General features: G+C 37.4%; 2 protein-coding genes across 2 annotated transcripts; one reads left to right on the top strand and one right to left on the bottom strand.

Moving 5' to 3' along the window:
* Window positions 1–1,219: 1,219 nt before the first annotated feature.
* Window positions 1,220–6,210, bottom strand: LOC140933700 (proline-rich transmembrane protein 1-like). Its single transcript, XM_073383311.1, has 4 exons — window positions 6,093–6,210; window positions 4,289–4,515; window positions 3,454–3,585; window positions 1,220–2,255 (listed from the first exon to the last, which is right to left on the bottom strand). Exons 1-4 carry the CDS (start codon window positions 6,103–6,105, stop codon window positions 2,094–2,096), a joined length of 534 nt encoding a protein of 177 aa, XP_073239412.1. The 5' UTR covers window positions 6,106–6,210; the 3' UTR covers window positions 1,220–2,093.
* Window positions 6,211–7,874: 1,664 nt separating this feature from the next.
* Window positions 7,875–20,518, top strand: LOC140935147 (uncharacterized). The gene is made up of 7 exons (XM_073384680.1): window positions 7,875–8,447; window positions 12,754–13,138; window positions 13,750–14,112; window positions 16,434–16,656; window positions 18,204–18,307; window positions 18,606–18,783; window positions 19,668–20,518. Exons 1-7 carry the CDS (start codon window positions 7,984–7,986, stop codon window positions 19,907–19,909), a joined length of 1,959 nt encoding a protein of 652 aa, XP_073240781.1. The 5' UTR covers window positions 7,875–7,983; the 3' UTR covers window positions 19,910–20,518.
* The last annotated feature ends 2,045 nt before the right edge of the window (window positions 20,519–22,563 follow it).

Genomic DNA, 22,563 nt, shown 5'->3' with positions numbered 1-22,563 from the left:
ATAAGAATCCAGTGCGCAAGAAAAAAAGAAAATAGCGACCATTTTACCTCGACCCTGAAAGAAAGAGTTAATGTATGAGAGGTGCTAAAAGACCTGAAATTAGGCCTGTGCTTATAGTGAGCTGCAAATTATTATATCAAGGGCTAACGGCACATAAAACCACAGAAACCACAGACCGTTAGCCAACAATGTTAATGGTCCTTAAGGATACACTTGAGAACAGGTGTTCCAACGCGTGGAGGACTGAACGCGTGTAACATTTGTCCCCTTTGACCTACTGAGGCTGCTTTTAAGTAAATGAGCTAACAAATTTGCTTGTTTAGTGCACATGTTGTACATATTTAAGACAATTAGATGTTGTCTGAAAATGCAGTTGGACGCAATATGAAAAAGTATTTTTTTTTTATTTCATTCATTAATTAAGTTAACTCAGTGAACGACGCTAGTCTTTCGCAGTTACTTTCTTCTCCTATTTACCTTATGCCTTCATGATCACACCGAAACGTCGTTTTTAACCGCAACCTGCCACTGGTTTTAACTTGTTTATTATACATGCACACCTCAAGGCGCGCTAAGCTATTCCTGACTATTTTAAAACAAACATCGAACTTGATCTTAAGATGGTACTTACGGTTTGCGTCTAAAAAAGTCGGGACGGGCTGTAATTGAACATGTTTTTCTCCTCTGTCATGACTTTCAAAAACTGCTGACTAAAATGGGTTTTCTTCGGCTTGTTTGTCTATCTTGCGCGTAATAATTATTTTTTTGACACCTTTTTTGTCTTTCTTGTAATTGTTCATTTAAATGCAGGGGAACATTAAATTTTTACATATATTAAAGAACGAATTCTCTAGTGTAATCAGTCACATGATCTTAATGTAAATAAAAATTTATAAGCGCTGCCTATCTTTTCGCAAAAATTGATAATTTCCAAGTACTAGTAATGATCTCCACCGATGCACTTGACATAACAATTAAGGTTGAAGACATCGAAAAGCCGTTATAATAACTGGATTTTTATATTGGAAAGCCTTTCCAAGCGGCTACACCTCTCTCGGGACCTCTTTTATATCATTTGGTAATGAAAACAACATCTAGAGAAATATACATAAGATGAACAAACATAATAAGCGCAGGTTAGACTAAGATATAATCAGGGGAAGGAATTGTTTTCGAGGCAACATCTGCGTACGGAAGGCAAAACATTTTCGTTACTGAATTCAAATTTCTTTCAACTTTATTTATTGTACCCTCCCATAACAGACAATAAATGATGTTTTCAAAGAATAAAGTTAATAATTTTCTGAAATCGATAAATAAGCTAAAAATGCCAGGAAGCTGGAATTAAATATAATAATTTTAAAAAAAGTATTAACAGCGGAGGTACGTGCTGCATGGCAACCTATAGTGATTCACAACCACACAAACTCATAGCCTGTACACAAACGTTGCTTCATCTTTCTTTTCCCTTGCGCCGGCGGTCAATGAATCCTCCACGGTTTTTTTTATTACGCGCGCTCGATGGACTTCGAAGAGAAAATAGAGGGTCCGTGAACAGGCCAACAAACTCACACATTCACACCTTGTTTAAGGAATATGGACGGAAAAGTAGGACTTGGAAGTTAAGAAATATTTTTAACGAAATTAGATACAAGGCAAATTGTTATCAGTATAACGAGGAAAAGAGAACATTGTAATGTTGTTTTAGAACTGGAATGTGATTCTTGTACTAGGATCAGTCCACCATTGCTTTTTAGAAACGCAATCCAGTAATACTGTGCAAGGTCATACTCTTACAAGAATCATAGCGAAACCCAAAGAATCTTAGCCATAAAATCTGAGGTCCCCTGCTCTTATTGATGCGCTGCAGTTACGTTTTTGCCTCTTTTAAATACATCACCTTTTTAAGGCCCACTCCCCCCCGCTCCTCTTTTTGCAATGGCGAAAATTTCACCTCTCCCCATTTTCTCGCCAATTCCGCCCTCTTATAAATAACAAAAGGTCTCCTATACATAGTAAATCCGACTACAAAAATTAACTAACCTGAAATTAGAGTTCTAGGTTTCTGCATGTTCTGTTATTTGTCCTAAAGTTTAATTGCTACTAGCAACTATTGTAAATACAAGTATCATAGCAATGATATACATGACTAAAAAACCAACTCCAATTCCAATGGCAGCATAAGCAAAATTCCGTGCAGAATTGGAAGCAATTCTGGCAGAATGAAAATCTCCACGGGAAAGGGAGCTCTTAACCTGAAAATAATTAAAGCAAAAATAAATTCTTTTAATCCTAAATAATCCCATTTTTATTTCTTTGTTTACACTGCAGGAAGAAAAGTAGCATGGGACCAGCCTCTTTGATTGAATAAAAAGGAAATAGGGGTAAACCAAGCAAGGGACTGGGGGGGGGGGGGGGGGGATGGCAGTGGGCAGACTCTGATTGGAAGGGAAATTCTCGGTAAAGTATCATTATTTTGACATCAATATTAATACAATCAGTTTCTCACAGTGGTCATGAAATCCGATGATGTCAGCCACTATGCTCTTAACCTCTCATTATTTACTATGCTGAGCCAAGACTGTCAATATGAAATAATAAACACTTAAAGACTGGTCCTGACGGAAGGAAACAGTTAATTTTGTTTCCCCAGAATCTTAATGGTTCCCGAGGTGGAGCAAATTATTATTCATAATTCAAACTACTTTGCCATTTCTGATTGGCTCCAATTCCCCTGCTAATTCTTTGATTTGTTATATAGCTGGAAATTTTGAAGCTGTAAATTCATTAAACCTCGCTGTAATGGTGGTCGTTAGTCAACATTGGCAGGTAAACAGTGCACTGTTACCCTCTGATGTCACCTCTCAGAGATTTTGGTGGGAAACAGTTTCATTGTTTGATGTCATGTGACCTTGAAGTAACCAATAACAGAATGCATTGTTGGGAAAAAATTTCCAGTGATATAACAATTACTTATCAAAAGTTTTTAAGTTCAGGGTTCATAGACTTTTTCAAGCCAAAAATTCAAGGACTTTTTAAGGACTTTCTAGGACTGTTCTTTGAAATTTCCTAGATATTTTAGGAAAATTAATGAGAACTTAGAGTGAATTATGAACGCCATTGATGTGTGGTTCACCTTCTATAAGTGAAATTCAGAATGGATGAAAAAAACTTGATAAGGTACACCTCTAACTCAGTGACTGTATAAACGTGCATGTTACACATATTTTGTAAAAATTAATTCTGTCTGCATTTTCACTCTCTACATTAAAACCTACTGTAGTTCATTTTTAAAGTGATGATAATGTAGATGTTCTTCAATAGTAAGGACTTACGAGAACCAAAAACCAATTTCAAGGCCATAAAATCAGACCACTGGAATTTCAAGATGTGTATGAGCCCAGAAAGTTAGACCTAAGATATGTTAAGCCACCAAGTTATTTAAAACCTTACCTCATTTGACTTTAGTATGGCTACAATTCCAAGAGGCCAGCAACAACACAAACAGGAAAACCAAGAAAGGCCTTGATAGTCAGGGGGAATATCCTGCATGGATGTAGGTTGAACCACATAGGAACTTGGTTGCTGTAAACATCAAGTATAACCAGGGGTGAAGTTTGCAAAATAATGTTAAAGTAGCTTTATAGGTGTGTCTGTTTAGATATGTGAATAAACATTGTTCTCTACAACTGTTTGTATAGAAAGAGTACACAGCCCGCAGGGGAGGGGCACTCCCTTATTGGCCTTTATGGGTATGTGATGCTGAACAGGGTATGGTTTTCAGGGTCTTGAATCTTAAATAGGGTATACAATTTCACTCTTTAGCATCTTGAACAAGGTGTCCTTGGAACAGAATTTTTTAAAAGAGTGTGAAGGTTGGCGATAAGCAGTCTAAAATAAAATGGAACAGGGTCGTAAAAGTTAATGAGATCTCTTGTCTTAATGAACAATTTTTGTCTTAAAGACCTGATCAGCGGCACTGCACCTCTGCCCAGACTTCCCTTGAGTACCCCCCCCCCCCCTCCAGAGAGATAATAGCTGACAGAAAGAAAAAACCAGTTTTAATCAAGAGGGTGCAATAAAATTGAACAGAAGTTTCAAGGAGTTTTCCATGAATTCCAGGTGTTTGGTGTCACTCTGAATGAAAAGATCTCTGTCACTTGAGGGGAGAGTAACTGTTTCTTACACTGTATGAAATTTCAAATACTTAAATTAAAACAAGGACCTGCGTGTCCAGTTTTTATTAGTCAACTACAGGTATTTGCAGGTCAACAAACTCAAAACTTACAGTGGCAACCACATAACCAACAGGAACACCTTGATACACTTGCCCTGCTGGGTAACCAGGTAAAGTTTGATAGGCAGGAGGTCCTTGGTAACCAGGTGGAACTTCATAACTGGGTGGTGCTTGGTAGCCAGGCTGCTGTATATAAGGAGGTGGGAGCTCTGATGGATAGGGAGGTGGACTACTATCCACTGCATTTGCAGCTGCAGGCACTTGTTCAGAGTCAGAACCTGTAATATCAATGACAATAATAATTACTATTATTAATTGTAATACCCTTTGTTTACCCTTGGAAGTATTTATAGCACTAATGCTAGGAGAACTGACCAAATGTCGGAAACAAATAATTCAAATTAAACTTAACAGGGTTAAGAGTCCCAGCTGGCTGGAGGTAATTAGCTGGCTATTTGCAAGTATGATGAAGGATCCCAGGACCACCGAGAACAAATCCAGCTAGCGGTCAGGACAGAACTAGAGCTCACGGCCTCTGAATTTACAATTACAAGTCCAGTGCTTTAACCACTAGTCCATAAATGCTGCCCCCTTAATGCAGTAAAATAATATTATTAAACTTGTCAAATTAAGAAATCCCCCTGAGAGAATTTACTGCTTTCTTTAATCCTTCTGAAAGTCAGGCCTCCCTGCAGAGAAGTATACCGGTACCTCTGAAAATTTTACACATACAAATCAAAACAACCATTTTTGGCTTTGAGGCCAATGAAAGAAATACACCTATAATAATTTAAAATCAACACATGTCGTTTTGTAATAAGGTCATAATATAAATTATGCCACTAACTTAATTCGATAATAGCAGAAAGCAGCAATTTTGGATTATAAAAAATAAAAGAAGAATAAATTTTTACTACTACACTGAAAAACTGGGAATAGGACTATTTTGTATTTTGGACTTGAGGGAGGATTAAGCAAGAACATTACACTGAATATCAGATGTTGGGTGTTCATCGAAACCTAACACCTGATAATTCAGTACCATGTGACATGTTTCATCCATGTTGGAAGAAGGTACATAAATGTTCTATTGTGGGTTTTTATCATTTAATTTCTGTAAATAGCATCATGCAGTTGATCTATGGTGCCTCCATACACAAGTACATGTATGCATTATACATGTAAGTACATACAAATGTACATAAGTGCACAATAAGCCACAAGATATGTACCCAGTTCAGACAGCAAACGTTTCATGAGCTAAACATACCACAAGGGGACTTAATCAACAGCAGATACTGTAGTCTGAAACTTTTCGTCATTCTTAGGCTCAGTTGCGTACCTGCTTGCCTTTATTTATCTATTTATTTATTTTATTTTTTTTATTTGCCATTCAATAACAGAAATTATACAAAAAACAAAAGATGAGTAGAAAAAGGGAATTGACGAGGAGCCCTAACAGGCTATAACTGTTTTAACATCAAGTGAAGCAAAAGATGGTGTAAAGTCCAAGGTGGAAGGGATTTAAGATTGGTTTTGATATTTTACTTTGAATGAATTTCATGAATTCCAAATTTAGTCACTTGATTAATTTTCAGAGCTTGAATCATCACTGATCAGTTTTGCTGGATCACATTGCACTTAAACTTGACAGGGAGGGGATAAAAGGAAGAGAAAATAACAAGAGGGCAAAAGGGGGCGATTATTCAAAGGAGGCGCAATTATTTTAAATATTTCCGTCAAAGGGCCTTAGGGGGATGATAATTCGAGGGAGGCGATTAATCGAGGGAAGGCTATTATTCAAGGAAATACGCTATTTATCACATGTAACAGTAGTCAAACAAATGACTTTTACCTTTGTCTGTCATTGTTAAAACAATTGTGCCTGGCTCTTCATGGATCTGTTAAAAACAGTAAAATAATAACCCTGAGTAGTAGTTCCACTGTGGATCTGTTTACTAGATATGACAGACCAGTACAAGTAAAAGCTTTACATGACTATGCAAATAGTAACTCTATGTATGGACATGCAAAGCAAAAATGAACATCTGATTGGGTGCAAACATGACATGTTTTACCACCAAGCTTTTCAAGGTTTAAGGGTGTTAGACAAATGTTCACACGCAAAGTAGGCCACTGTTTTAGTCGCTTGAAGCATTTGACCAGATTTCTGGTTGCTTGATAGCCTGAGAAAACAGCCTACATTTCAAAACCCCACCACAGTTTCCCCGCAAAATGACGCCTGAGAAACAACGGTAGAAATTCCATACTGATGACGCATCACTACTCAGATCTGGGTAGTTACACATCATCAGTAAGGAATTTCTGTGCTCATTTCTCAGACGTCATTTTGCGGGGAAACCAGTGGTGGCATCGTAGAATGTTGGCTGTTTTCTGTTTTCTTCAATCTTTGGCATGACAGTTTGCTTATTTGCTGTCAAACATGTGCTGGCCAAAAAACGCATGTTTCAACCCTATTAGAACATGTTTTTTCGTCATATTTTTTATTTTTTTTTTAAATATTCTATTTCGCCACCATTATGACATAGTAATAAATTACAGGAAATGCCATTAGATCATGTGTCCACACTAAGATGAAAATTATGGACTGGTAATCTGTTAAGAAGGATTACACATGAGAAAATTAATGACACATCCTACTATTGTTTTCCTTATAGGATTGTGTTTACACATTCAATGAGACTTCTTGAAAGTTTGCAATTAAGCATTTTAAACAGCATGATCCCTCGCGACCGAGTAACATTAATTTATTTCTCCTTTTTGCATGATCATAACAGGGCCGGCATTGGGAAGTAAAAATGAAATGAAAATATAAAATTAATTAAACTAACTTTACAAGGCTGTGACTATCTGTTCTGCTGTCTCTTGACTTTTATAACAGCTTTTTTTATAACAGCTTTCTTCGAGTACTAAGGTCCCGTCAACTGTCAACATTTCCAAATTTCAAGTGGATTAACCCTGTGATCCCCTCTCTATTAAAATCAATATTTTAATAAAATTTCGACGCAACAATCGTCCCACAGTTCTGCCTGACTATCAAAGGAAAAAGCAGGAATTCTACAAGATATTAAATGAATTCAAATTTGCCCAGAAAGTAACGCGACTGGAAACTACTCACAGCTACTCGTACGACTCTACGTGTAGGCAAAAACAGCTGAATCATGGGGACATTGCTTTACGTTACCTTTTGGAATGGGTTTACTTAATTTAGGATTGTAGGGGGTTGTTTTTGTTTTCTTTAGCGTAGATAGCGACCAAAATGAGTGGAAAAAGTGTCTACTTACCAATATGCAATTAGAGAGAGCGACACAAATTTGCGAAGTTTATCGAATGGTTAACGGCGCTAAGCACCAGTTACGTAATGTACGAACCCATGAAATGCAACCTTGTTTTCCCTTGATGACCCTGGGAACGAGTTGCTTATTTCATTGAATTTTACTCTGCTTCACTTATGAGATGAGACGATACTGCTTATAATCAGGCTTTTTGTCTACTGTAGACAATGGGAAGGTGTCGGGAAATGGCAGAATTTCGCCCAAGACAAGTAACTTTTGGAGATGAAATAGAAAATGAACAAAACTTTTTCATTGCCCTCACTCTCTATTCTCCACCACCATGTGACTAGCTATGTTTTGTTTCCAAGTGCATTCATTCATGCAAGATTAATCATACCATGTCACGAGGCACCCGCCGTGAACTTCATTTTCGACTCAGCTGTAATCACAATGTACGTCTCTATTCTGTGCTGCCTGATAGCAGCTTTTGGAGCTGTTTCAGGGAAACTGCAGCCCATTTGCCAGCCTTTAAATAGCAGCCATGGATCAAGTCCTAAGCTTCCAACGCTGCCCACAGCTTTTTCAACACTTGTGGGAGTGAACATCGTTAACAAGAACTACTCAGCACTTTTCAAGGAGTACTATGATCAGGAAGCTGACAAGGGCAGGATTGAACAAACAAAAGATGGACAAACGTACATGGATATCTACGACTACGCATTGGACGAAGTACTTCACGTGAATTTGAGCTCCAAAACCTGTACAGTTACTCCTGCTTCTCACCCTGAAGAGGGCCATTTTCACTTTAGCTTTTTTGGCTTTGGCGCGCATATCGAAAGCGTGTCTCAGTTGTTCAAGTTTGGAAGTCAGTATAACGAAACTTACTTGGGTATTTCGTCTGTGCGTGGAATAAGGTGAGCTTAAACCTTTTTTGGCTGTCAGAGGGTCAAATCATTTTTTGACACAAGTAAGTGATGGTGACACATCAGAATATAAAAAAATGTGCCATTACATAATATGCTCACAGTTGTATCGTTTGCTCACGCTGAAATGCACACGAATGGTTAGTGGAAACTTTAAAGATAACAGAGAGAACTTCAATTTAATTTATAATTTACAATTAGTATTTGTTCCTTCCCAAATTATGTGTGCAGATTACTGGTGTCTGACAAATGATTAAACAAGATAAGGAAATAGCTTTGCCCCAGTGACCCAAATAGTGAGCTCTAAGGATATCTGAAGAGTGGGTTATGATCTATTACTGATAAACCAATAACATTATCAACTTCCTACATTCAAGGCCCTTGATATTGACATATTAAGAGCTTTGTGTTTTAGTGTTTTTTAAAAATAATAATTTATTATTATTATTATTATTATTATTATTATTATTATTATTATTGCAACTTCGTGTCAACTGAAGCTAATATCAAATTTTGTAAGAAAGTATTTTAAAAAAAGAGTTTTTTTTGTTCATTAGACCATTAAGATGTGATGGGCACAAACGTCCTTAAGAATTAGTAATGTTGCTAGATGCAAACTAACCAAAAATATGGCTTTGTGTGATATTGACTTTACAGAGGTTTCTGATATACCATCTTCAAACTTGGCAAGTTTGCTTACTGTAAGGCACTTTTTCTAGTAGAGTTTGGATATTCGCTAACTAGTCAAAATCGAAAGTGGAGGTTAATGGTGAAAGGGCCCATTGAATGCTGATATAATATCAATGTATGTAAAATTGCCCTTATTTAAACATTTTGAACAGTTTCTGTGACACTCATGTATTTCAATCATTTGCCAGAAAATCCCAGGTCATTATCAGTTATGTTTAATTATTACAGCAGTGAAAGAATTCATGCATGCTCACACAGGTTAAACTCTTGTCAAAAACAACTCAAAACAAAACCTGATATTAATCTGGCATATTATTTGCGGTATTGCTGTTTGTTCCACACCAGTGATCTTACAGCATAAAGTGACACAGCACATTTTTGTGAATGTTTTCTCTTTATTATGTTATTTCAAGCTCCATTTACGGTGCTTTCGACTCTCCTGGATTATCCGGGAGACTCCAGATGAGATATTGGACCATATCTCCCGGTCTCCAGATTATGAAATCTCCCAACTATTTTGTGTTGTTTAGGCTATTTTAATGTTAACATCGAACGTTTCCTCATAAACTCCTGTGTACCATTGTAATGTAATAATAATCAGGTCAAATGTTACATGGCCTGCATGGAGAGAAGTGATGACCGAAAAAGTGACATCTGCTTTCGTAGGCTAAATGTTACAATGCCAACAAATCTTTGTTTTGTGTTATCACAAATTTGTGACGACTGGAGTTGACAAAATTTGTCATAATTTTTATTAATTATTTTATCACAAATGACATCATGTGCGGTACATTATAACATCATCTATCATCCCCTCCTTATCAATTCTCAATACTTGAAGACGTGACAGGTTGACAGCCCTGCATAAATCCTCTTACTTGTGATTGGTTGTTCAAGCTGGCCAAAATATTGACTAAAGAAATAAAAAAATAAACTTTATACAACAAAAAAGGCACTACACATAATAATTGACTCTACATTGTGATTCAAAGTTTTGTTGTTGGTTTGAAAATGTTCATGTTAGTGCATTGAACATATTTATTGGAACAAAGGAAAACGAGTTTTAAAATAGGTTAGAAAAAGTTGTTGTTCAAATTTTTCTTAGTTTTCTTACTAAGTATTTATTTTTATTTTCCTCTAAATTTGTCTGAGAGCTGCTATGTTGATATGAGACAAAGAAGCATAACAAAAATGGATCAATAATGGATTAATAATTATTTGAAACATACATGTAGCATACACTGTACTTATACACTGAGTCTCAAGTTTCATATGTTGTGGGTCAATTTTTTCCTCAGTTTAAATTCCATTTCATTTTGTTTTTGGGTATGGAACTTTGAACCAAAATTGAAATTAAAACACAACATTAGCCTTTTCCTCTGGATTGTCACGCAAAGACCGAAGAAATGGTGCAGCAGTTTTTAATAATAGTGATAATAAGAAAGTTCTTTTTGTGGAGGGCCTTTGTCACATAATGGGCGTTTCAATAGGGCACTGCATAAAAACTAAAAACTACAGTACTCAAAATGAAAAATAATATTAAAATAGATGAACTAGATAATATCACACTAAGTGAACTTATTGAGACTTAATTTTTCATACATCTGTAAATGAGAGAATGAAATTAAACTGGATTTTCCTAGGGGAGGGGGGGGGGAGGTTGATATTGTCTGTAAATCATTATGCAAAACATGTTAGTGCAAAGACAGATCAAAGGACAGACAGGGAGCAGTATACAAGGTCAAATGTTGTGACTGCCAGGCCACTTATATTGGTGATACTGGAAGAAACTTCGCACGCAATTGACTGAACACAAACAACTGAAACAGATGACAAGAAATCACAATGTCAACAATCACATTGCTGAACACCATTTACAGATGAAACATCAAAGCGTTGAGACTCAGCAACATGTATACATGTAAGGTATTCTACAGACCACTATCAATGACCAGGGGCACCCACTGACGGTTTTCTCCTAAATACGTTGAAAACACTTTTTAGGCTATCCAGACTAAGAGTAGTTTTAGATTTCTAGAAATACATTTTAAGCAGCGCTATAAAATTTGTATCTGTTCGGTAATCCTAGGAGACTTTGAGCCTTTTCGAAATGTCAAGGGGTTTCAGTGTTATTTTCCCGAAAATTTTAGATGCTATTTATGTGCTTTACGAAAGTGGGAATTTTTCTGATTCCTTTCGCAATCACATTTTTGAATCCGAAAATTTTAGGTTTCTTTTTTTTTTTTCGAAAAAACAGCATAATACTAGGGGAGTGAAATGTGAAAAATTAAGCGTCAGAAAATCGTAAGGAATTTATTAGGTAAGTTTCGAAAATTGTACATGAATGGAACGGTCACTTGGAAATTTGTAGCCATCGTCAAGCAATAGAAAATTCTAGGCAATATTTTCTTCTCTGAACAGATATTTTACTGAAAATAGTTGTTGGGAGCCCCTGAATAACTCGCATTAGAAAACTGGTTTACTTTCCTTAGAACAAATGCCACTGAATCATTAGTCAACAATATTATTATTATCGGCACCAAATGTTGTGGCAAATTTTTCCCTTTGTTTTCGTTTTCACCAACACTTACTCATTATCGTGTATTCTTTTCATTTTTTGTCTCATTCTAGTATTTTGATAATTATGCTCTTTATGCTGCACAATGTATGTAAATTTAGTTGTATATAATTTAGTTTGTTATCTCACCCTTTTCTATGCAGAGTTTTTTTTACGTGTCTATTAGTGTTCATGTCAGTAGTTTTTTTTTTCCCCTAACCACCGACCTTGTTACATCTTCAGCATTTGGTAAACAGCCTCGTTTTTATTGTTTTACGAATTTCATTTTGCAGTCACATTTAGGTAGTTTGTTTGTATAGTAACTTTTATTAATATTTACTATTAGTAAAACGTTTGCTGAGAGATCGTGATGATGTTGTGTTTCCTCAAATCGGCCCATCCCTTTTCACTGTATAAATGACTTATTGACAGACTCAAGCAAAACTAACTACGAGTGAATGACTGGACAACTGACAATTTGAGTAACAATAAACGACTGTTTAACTGTGACAAAAGACAGATCAAAATGCACCAATGACATTTTGAGTCTTTATAGCCAATAACATCATGGTTTAACAGGCAGACTACCAATAACATCATATCGTAGTTGACCAATCAACCAATTGAACCAGTCTAATCGGGTCAATAACCAGAGTTTAATACCATCAACTGTCGTGACACAACTCACTTTGACTCTGGAGATGACTACCGCACAGGTTGATCACTGTAAAGAACAGTCCTATTCAGGACTACGTTCACCCAGATGATCATATTCAACCCACTTATGAAATGACTCCTGGTTTCAAACCTTTCACAGTTTTAGTACAGCATATTGGCACTTGTACATGTGTGGTTAACATCCATGTCCACCCAATGGAGGATCACTGGAAAATCTAAAGTTGGAAGGGAAGGGGGTTAGTCGTAAATGCCAAAATTTTTGAGGAAAGTGTGAACCACCTACACTGAAATTAATTTTTGAGAGGTGTGGTGAGCTAAAACCAAAAACCCTTTTCCTCTAGTATTGACTTTCTATTAATTTTTGTCTTGCAGATGTCACCACTGGAGGGCTTGCATCTCCAACAACTATTCTTCCTATTACTTGGATTACTTCTTTTCAGCATCTGACTGGAGAACAACATGGGTTGCACACAATTCCACAGTAATCCGTGCAACTATTAATGGCACTTCAGAGTCTTTTAAAAGAATGAATGGATCAATGGTACCTTTAAACAAAACACACAATTTCTATCATGTTTATGATTTTTTTGATTTTCGTCCTGGCCCTCCAGATGCGTCCAATTTTCAGCTTCCTTCAGGGCTGTACTGTGCCGGTCTCAAAGGCTTGAACAAAACTGTCCCTCTAGTACCTGGAGTTTTCAGCTTGGAATTAGAAGCCATTTGGAGTAGGGCTAACAACAGTGTGTCTAACTGGCAGGTAAGTACTGGTACATTACAATATTATTAACAGTACGACTAGCTGTAACAGAAAAAATTGCAGTAGGAATTTCCGTGCATGCGGATGAAAGTACAATTATTGGACAGGTCAGTAGCCAAGGCCAAGGCTGCTGTCACAAAGATTTCAAGTTGCTGCATGTATGTATATTAGTAGGCGGGTAATTGAACAGCTGGGACATTTTGGGGTTTTATTGTCCTTTTGTTTCCCATGAAAGTACCTGCAGTCATGCTCTTATTAGCAAGAGGAAATCCCTGGCCTGCAGCCCTGCTTAGTGAGAGCCCTGTTTGCTGTTTTATCATTAATGTTTAATTTGCTGAATGCAATGGGTGAACTGCTTATGTGAAATTTTTTTTATGGGTGATGGTAAACAAGTGAACGGCTGAAAGAAAATTTCAAATAGCTGGCAGTGAACAGGTGAATGACTTGAGAATAATTATTTTCAATTGGGTGGAAGTAAACTGGCGAACAACTTGGGAAAAAAGTTAAGGCTTATTATCACATGTGACATGGTCGACTCTTGTTTCATCTGCAGACGCAAAGAAATTTGGGCAGGGAATCTAACAGATTGTCTTCCATACTTTATTTGACAGGAAATTTATGACTTTGAGAAAAAGCTTACTTTGCTTAAACATTCAAATTACTGGAACTCTAGTGGAGGCCCTGTGATGTTGATCCATGACTTCAACACAGGCATTGGTTATAACATCTCTAGTGGCCATCTTAGTGCAGATGTCTGCAGACCTTTCAACTTAACTCTTACAGAATGGGATGCAAGTGAAGATGAAAATCATCACATTCGCATGAAGACGACACATGAACTGTTCAATACGCCAAAAACAAACGGTTCATCTGCATTGGTGTACAAGGGAACTGCTTCAGTTCGTGGCATAAGTGCTGATATCTGGGTTGGTAAAGGAGTGAGGAAGAGCAGAAGACGAAATAGAACTATTGAGGTACTACAGGGCTTTGAAGTACAATAAAATACACTTTATTTGAGCATCAATGTATTTAGCACTAAAACACTAATTGAGGAGACTGTTTTCACATCTCCTGCTGGAAATAGGACCGCCATTTTACGTGGTCAGCTCTCTCCTCCGCATAGGCTCCCGCTGGGTATCCCTATAAAAATAGCAATAATCGAAAATAGAAAGAGCGGGGGGGACGATGGGAAGAAGGAAAAGGCAGGAGCTCTCTTTTTCTCTCTCCCCGGCCTACCCACAACACAAAGAGGCCCCTGTGGAGGAGAGAGCACGGTCATCCTTGGAAGCCACGTAGAGTTGTAGCTGTTTACAGGGCAACTTAGGTGATACCTTAATTTCTGAGTAAATCCCTGAGCATTAGTTGGACCTTGGGAACCGAACCCATGATCTCCCACCCTGCAGTAAAGCACTCTAGCTACCAACTGAGCTAAACCTGCTTTAATTGTGTACTTACTGTAATTGTAGCTTTTCATTAGTGGAGCTCTCGTGCATGTTAAGAGCGTGCAGCGGAGCATCATGGGTAAGAAAATTTGGTTATCTATGCATCCAAGAAATTTTGGTAATGATGTGACTGTCCGCATGCCTGTCCGCATCACAGGCATAACTCATTCAACAGGTAATACAATGTAGGGTTTTTTTGGCCATACAGACTTTTTAGAAACAAAAACAACAACAAAGTCAAGTCCGACTAAAAAGTCTATACAGAAATGGACAACAGAGAAACAGCCAAAGCGTTAGATTAAAAACAAATGAGACTAGCGGCCAGCAAGGTGAAAATGAACAGCAGTAAACAGAAAGCGAATAGGAACACAAGCAACAAAACTTTTGGTGAGCACATGTATACGACCAGCGTGCAAAGAAAGTCGTGTCCAACAGCCCGGGGCTAGTGGATTTTGCAATCGTGCGAGTGAATTCTGTGCTTAACTTGCCCGACGGGCAAGTGAAGATTTTTCGGAGGATTAAAATTACAGAAGTACTGTAAGACAAAATGTTTTAAATTCCTAATAAATTCCTGCGGACTGAAAGTCGCTCCGACGAAGTGACATCTGCATAAACAAGACGAAGTATCGCATTACATGTTGGACGAAACATATTGAGATCCCGCGCATAAAGTAAAAGCAGATATTGAAAAAACTTTGGAGGTTGCCCGTGACTATTTCTTACTGATTCAGAGAAAGCTATTTGTCTTAATTTTCTTCATAATCATTTGTGAGGAACGTAAACAAAAGGTTTTGATCCTGAACTCTAGTGAGAAATTTATTATGGTTTTAGCAAATACTGGTCACGTGCTTTTCAATGTGGTAAGTTCTAAACACAGATACTGTAGGTGTTTGTTGATTAAAATATTTAGACCACACCATATTGTTTTCACTTTTCATGAAAATCAACTGTCAGATGAAACAACAACAAAAAATAATTTATGCAAATGTATACCGGAACATGATTAATGACGGCGATTCACAGACGTCTCTTCTCCCGATTTTTTCTGAAGGAGGGGGGACGTCTGTACACAGGCTAAAAGCGTTACAGAAGCTTGAGCATTTGGACATTTTCACAAGAGGTTAATCAGGAATATGTAGTTTTTAGCACTGTGTTCAAAGAAAAATGGTTGTCTATTATTTGAACCTTCATTCTGTTAGCTTCACTTAAATTCCTTATTTCATCATTGTGAGTTGACTTTCAAGACAAAGGCATTTATAATCAAAAGGTGAACACTGAATTATTGTACTAGCTAGTATGTGAAGAGTATCTTACCAGGTCTACCTATAGTTCACACTTTTTACGGTTATTTATTGCTCTTGTCAAATAACTACAGCTGATTGTAATGAATAAATAGAGCCATTAATTTATTATCTTACAGTGTAATTAAGAAAGGAATAATTAATTAAAATTTTTTCATTCTGCTTGCGAAAAAATTTTTTGGGGGGCTAGTAAAAATGATTTTCGGGCTAGTAGATGTTAGTTACAGCTTGCCCTTTGGGCAAGCTGTTAGTTGACTTTCTTTGCACCCTGACGCCATTTTCTACATAAGATGTGTAACTATGAAGTTTCACGATGTAGCCGTACAAAACAACGTCAAAGAAATGTACAAAAAAGTGTGCTGCACAGTCATGCAAAGTTGTTTTTTTTAACTAATTAGACATATTGATTTTTTTGCCAATCTCATTGCTGTTACCGGTTAACATTACACAATTTTATTTTTTTGTTTGAGTTATATAAATTAATTAAGAGTACATTATCGAGAGCTTTGCTTTTAGCCCTAGCTAAATCTTTATATTGTATTTTCCTGACAGTATATTATGGAGGTCTACTTCTCAAAACCAAACTGGCGTTTCCATTCTGGAACACAAAACAACCAACATCAAGTTCCTGTAAGGCTTGATTGGTACACTCCAAGGGGTCATGATGAGATGAATGTCTTCAACTTTGATGCTGAGGCTGCTGCCCTGACCCAGTTTGATATCAAGCCCTGCTTCACTTTTGAACAGCAACGCCTTGTTCACTTCAGTTTAGCTGGTAAAGATTTAAAATTTGGAAGATTTGTTGAAGAAGATAAATATGCTTGTCTTTTTGCTTTTAGATGCATTCACACTTGTTTGCGATATTGGGGCTTGATGCATAGTAGAGTGCCACGTATTATTTACAAGTAGTGTAAGGCTACTTAAAACAGCGATTGCATGCAAGCAAGCCATAAACTATATATCATTGTGCAAAATACATGTACTAATTGATACCCCTGCCCCATAGGTCATGTAACAATGTTGAAAAATTTTAAAAGTGCTTATTGACACCCTGTGTAGTTCAGGCATTGATGTCATTGCAACCCCTTTCACGGTGCTTTGACTGGAAACCATGTGTATTATAATACTCCCTTACATTAACTTTAATTCTTTAACCATGACCAGCATCTCATATCTTCCTTATAGCATAATGATCAAGAATATTTAAGTACATATGTAACTTCTTGACTTGAAACCTTCCCAATATCCACATATAAATTGCCCAGAAAGTTCCCTTGGTGAAGAAAATTGTTTTTAAAGGTCAAAGCACTTTCCCTTTAGGATCATTTTATCTATTCTTATAACTTTTCCTCTTTAGTATGTATTGATTTTGTTTAGAGAAAATAGATGTTGGTCACTCACTCATGGGGGTTGTTTAAGCAAATTCTCCTCATCAATACTATTAGAAATGTTTAGAGGATGGTATTTAGAATACATTATACATTATACAGTCAAACCTCTTTAATACGGACACCAAGGGGACAGAACCAACTGTCTGCTTTACGGAGGTGTCCGTATTATAGAGGTAGGGAATGTATGATTTTTGGCATTTCTGGGACCAAACAAACTGTTCGTAATAGAGAGGTATCTGTAGAAACTATACATAGACTTTATTGAGCATCCTAGCATGTTCCAGGCGTTCAGATAGTGGGAAGCAGTGCACCTCTCTCCCCAGTGCCCCTCTACTTTTCATCACTTTCTTTACTTCACACTGCTTTCCACTATCTGAACACGTGGAGCAGGCTATGAGCATCCCTAAAAAGGGCTTTTCAGCATCAATATCAAAATAAATTAGATAAATCAAGTGGATGAATAAATTAATTATTTAATTAAATGAAAAAACTATGTACAACATTAACTAAATGGTAACTTTGTACAAAATTCAACATCTAACCTAGTTCAAGTTACAAATCAGTTCATTAATAAGACATCTCTGAAAAACTTTATTATTTATTATTTCCTTTAAGTCTTTACTTAAATTATTCCACATTTTCACACCACGGTAATAAAAAGCATGTTGGCCAGCATTAATTCTACAAGATGGAATATTGAGGCGATCTCTATATCTTGTCTGTCCATCGTGGACAATAGCTCGAGTTGACAATTTATCTGATAGGTAGCTAGGTGACAGACCTTTGAGACATTTATGCATCATAACTGCATCATTGACTGTCATAAGAATGTGGTTGTTGGTTTCAATGCTTAAAAGGTAAAAACAACATTGCAATCAGTAAAGCTACATTGTATTTCGCTGATGTAGTTATGATCAAATTATATTATCAGGAAACTATGACAAGTACAGCGGTTCATACAAGTTCAAACTTGATGTGGCCAAGGCCATTAGTGCTGCAGCCAATGTCTCAATCATCAGGGTGAATGGAATCCGGGTAAGGACTATACTTTATGACAGATCAGCATCACATCTATTTTGCTAATAACAATGTGAAGGTCAAACATGATCATCGTTGAACTCAATGAGAATAAATTATCACTGTGAAAAAGCTCTTCTGTTCCTGGTTCATATAAAAAATGTGGACTTGGATGCGCTTGTGGCAAACAAAGGATTTGATCTTTAATAAAGGCTGCATTTGATCTGAAATGAAGGATTGCTTATCCTTTGGGGTGCTTCTAAGTGGAGAGAATATTGTCTAACCTTATCTGTTTATTGTTATTATTATTATTTAGGTGTTGGAAGGAAGGAAAGATAAAAATGCAGACATTGATGTAGCATTTATATTGCTAGACAAGCCCAATGCAATTGGAGCTGATGTAGTGGTCTATTCTGAGAAAGGACTTCTAGAGGCTTTGGATGTTTTGAAGAAATCAGTAGCGTCTGGGAACTTCAAAGTGGCAACAATGAATGGTTAGTGAATATTGAACAAACAGCCAAGAGTAGCCTCTTTTAGAGGAGAGTTTAGTTTTAACAGACACCTTACTCTTCTTTCAGTCTTCTTGATAAATCTCTGTTGCGTTAAGTGGCCACGTAAAATGATCATTCCTGTAAGTAGCATGCTCCAGTTAAGTACACTTTTACTGCTTCATCAGCGTGTTCGCCCTCAAGAGCTCCACTGATTTTTATTGAAATCCAGTACTTTAGACAGCTGGTTTACTAACTTAACGACACTGAATCGCAGTCAACAATTACCAGCACCATACAAACGACTTAATGACGGACTCAAGCAAAACTGACCACGGCGGAATGACTGGACAATCCATAATTGGACTAACAATAAACGATTGTTAAACTGTGGCGAAACACGGATCTAGACGCACCAATGACATTTAACGTCTTCGTAACCAATAACATCACGGCTTAACTGACAGACGACCAATAACATCGGAACTTAATTGTCCAATCAAGACAATAAATAGAGTTAAATTCAATCAACTGACGTGATAAAACTCACTCTGACTACTGCACAGGTTGTTGAAACGTCGCTGATCACTGTCAGCAATGTTTAGTCCTATTTAGGACTACTCTCACCTCTATCATCATGCTCAACCTACTTATGATAATAATATTGATAATGGTGTGTTATGATGGTGATTAAAATGATAATTTACCTGTCTTGTTTATCTATTTATTTATTTATTTATTTATTTATTTATCAACTTTGCCAACAGGCCTGGATTACTCATAGAGCAAGCTCCACTACGAGTTCCAGTGTATCGCATGCTCGGTAGTCTTGAGTTACAAGTCACAATCTTGATTGTTATAAAAAACTTACAGTTTTTTGTTCTCAACAGAAACACTACCTGCTTACAAGGATTCCTTCTTTGTTGGTTTTGCTCCCAGTCCCCCGTCGCCCGCCCCTGTCACACCAAGTCCAGGAAAAGAAAGCAATAAGAATTCTGGTGTGTCGAAAGGTGCGACAGCAGGGATTGCGATTGTTATGTTAGTGGTGGGCATTGCAGGAGGCTTGGTCATCGCACACTTTATTATGAAACGCCGAGGTAGCGGATTGTTCGCATATCAAAGGCATGAGTAGGTGTAACAAGTGCAAAGCTTCTCTTCATCAGGGAACTCCGTTTTCCCTTGTAAATCTTCTTCCTTGTCTCCTTCCATGTGATTCGTTTGTAGGTCAAACTGTAACAGCCGTAATTCGATGTCAATTCCACGTTTTATTCGATCCGATCAACTACGCTCAGCACACCGTTCGAATACAATACCGTACAAGAAATCCTTACAAACAAGCAAGTGTCTCTATCCGTAACCTTGAAAACTGCTGAAATATCCGTAATGCTTCCGTAATGTTCTATTCCTTCGATGTGAGTCTAGTTAGACGATCCTTATCCGAGAAATAAAGGCGAAAATAACAAGCGATAAAAGCACATGTATGCCGAGGTTTGACCTAGTGTCGAATGACAACACCTCGGCGCAGACTGGGCCTAGTGCACAGGACACCTAGCATTTACAGTAGGAGGTTTGTTCCTCCCGAGACACGGAATGCACAAAAAATCATGAACTCATACAGCTCCTAAATACATATAGCATTAGTCGTAGTGTTTGTGTTATTCCAATGTTAGTCGTAGGGTTAGGACTGTTTTCATTAGTGTGTCATTAATTAAATTAAAACCAAACTTATTAGTGTAGTAAACATTAAAAAAGTTGAAAAGTCAGAACCCAATGTTAACACATGAGGCCGACTCCAAGTGGTAGAAACCGCCTTGGGGCCGGCGATAACAGGAGGAAGCTACTAGAAACGCTAGTTCAGTTTCTATCCACTCTCGTTATTTTTGCACGTGGACAATGCATTTGGCGAGTAGCTTGCCAGTTATTTATCGACATTTAAATGTATCTGAATCAGGTATTTAATCAATCATTCCCGTTGCCAGCCAGTACATAGAGACCTAAAGTATATTTAACATGATATAAGTAACTCTAAAGCGCACAAACTTGGTTTGAACTGTTGGCGGTTCCTAAGATGATGTCAGCCAGAGGTTGACTGACTCGGACGCTGTTTTAGTTTTGTAGTTTTTTATAAGCCGGTATATTACCAGAAACCCTGCACTACCGGCAGGTACAAAACGCAGGTCACAGGTCACAGGTCAGGTCACAGGTCACAGGGCACAGGGCACCGGGCACAGGGCACAGGGCACAGGTTACAGGGCACAGGGCACAGAGCACAGGTCATAGGGCACGGAAAACGCAGTAAAAACAGTTAAGACACTCCATTAGGCTTTTTTGTTTTATTTCCAGTTACGCCACAATCAGGCATATGCTTGCCATCGACCATGCTTTCCGGTTTTGTATTGAGGGTTGAACAAGTAAATGGCTAAAGTTACACATTGTATTGGAACTTGAGGAGTTCCTTCTCTGGAGATCTCGAAACGAGGCTTTTTCTTCGCTCCACGCGAGCGGACTTGGAACGAGGCTCTGAGAGGAGAATGGAACGGAAAATAGCCTCGTCTGTGCAGAAAGCAACATGGCGGAAGACCAGAGTTTCGAGGTGAGAAAACAGCACTTGCTGACAAGTTATTTTGGCCTCAGTTCCACTGAAGAACTGAAAAATAACTTAGTGAATTATCAACACACGTCTACTTCGCTAACTATCGACTGTGCTGCAATCGTGAATTGCCGATTTCGGTTTGTTGCTGCGTACATTGATGTTTAAGACTTAAGTTGTCATTAAGTTGAGCAATGGAAACATGGTATGATTCTAGCCGTAGTTACGAAATAGTGACACCTTTTAGACCAAGACCGTTTGCATAATTTGAAAGTTTTTTATATAACTATAATCTTCAAAACCTAACGTACTTGTTCGGTATCGCTGTTAGCAGTCCATGCATCAGGACCGAGCTTTGTTCCATTTTATTACGCGAATGAAAGAAGATGTATAGGATATGCAATGTGGCTTTGATCATTTCTGTTTTCATTACTTTTTTTTTTAATTCTACAGGAAACAGATTACAAAGAAGCCGAGCTCGCCTCACAAGGATCTTCTTGGAGATTTCCCTCATCTTTGCTGGGATATACTTTGGTAGGTTTTCATTTAGCTTTTTAAGCTTGCTATCGAAAATAAACGGCTTTGCATGTGGCCAATGTATCTCCTTGGGTGTGTGAAGTTTTATTGCTTTGGAAACCAAGATTAAGAAAAGCAGCACCCCGTCCCATACGAGTTATGTATTTGTTGTCTTTACGCATGAGGGAAGAGATTCAGGAAAAAAGCATAATTCACAACAACTAAAGAAATTTATATTCTTAAATCATCTTAAATCTTCTTGCATTGTATGGTTGACTATCAACGTATTTTTAACAAATTGCTCAGATACACTTGAAAATACACCTTAGTTGGTTGTGTCCGACAAAACCTGCAAGATCTGTAACTTCCATGAAAATAAACTCCTTGTATGAGGGTTGGGGTAGAAGCCAAATTTGAACATTCTTTTACAGAATTAAGGACGCTAAGCAAACTAGAACGACATAAATGTGAACATCATTGCAAATCCAAAGGTTTCATGACTAAAACAACTTTCGCGAGCGTTTTGAAACTGTGTAAATTTGTTACAGATATAGACGATAATTTTTTTCATCGACGTTTTGTTTAGCGTAGTCCTCGTGATTGATTACGGTCCCTATTATCTGGCATAGGTGACCCCCTTTACATTTTAGCATTTGGTCATTATCATAATATCAACAGTT

Source organism: Porites lutea, chromosome 4 (genome assembly GCF_958299795.1).
Source record: "Porites lutea chromosome 4, jaPorLute2.1, whole genome shotgun sequence".
NCBI lineage: Eukaryota > Metazoa > Cnidaria > Anthozoa > Scleractinia > Poritidae > Porites > Porites lutea.
Note: the sequence above shows the minus strand (reverse complement) of the source record. Positions and strands in the feature narration are given on the sequence as shown.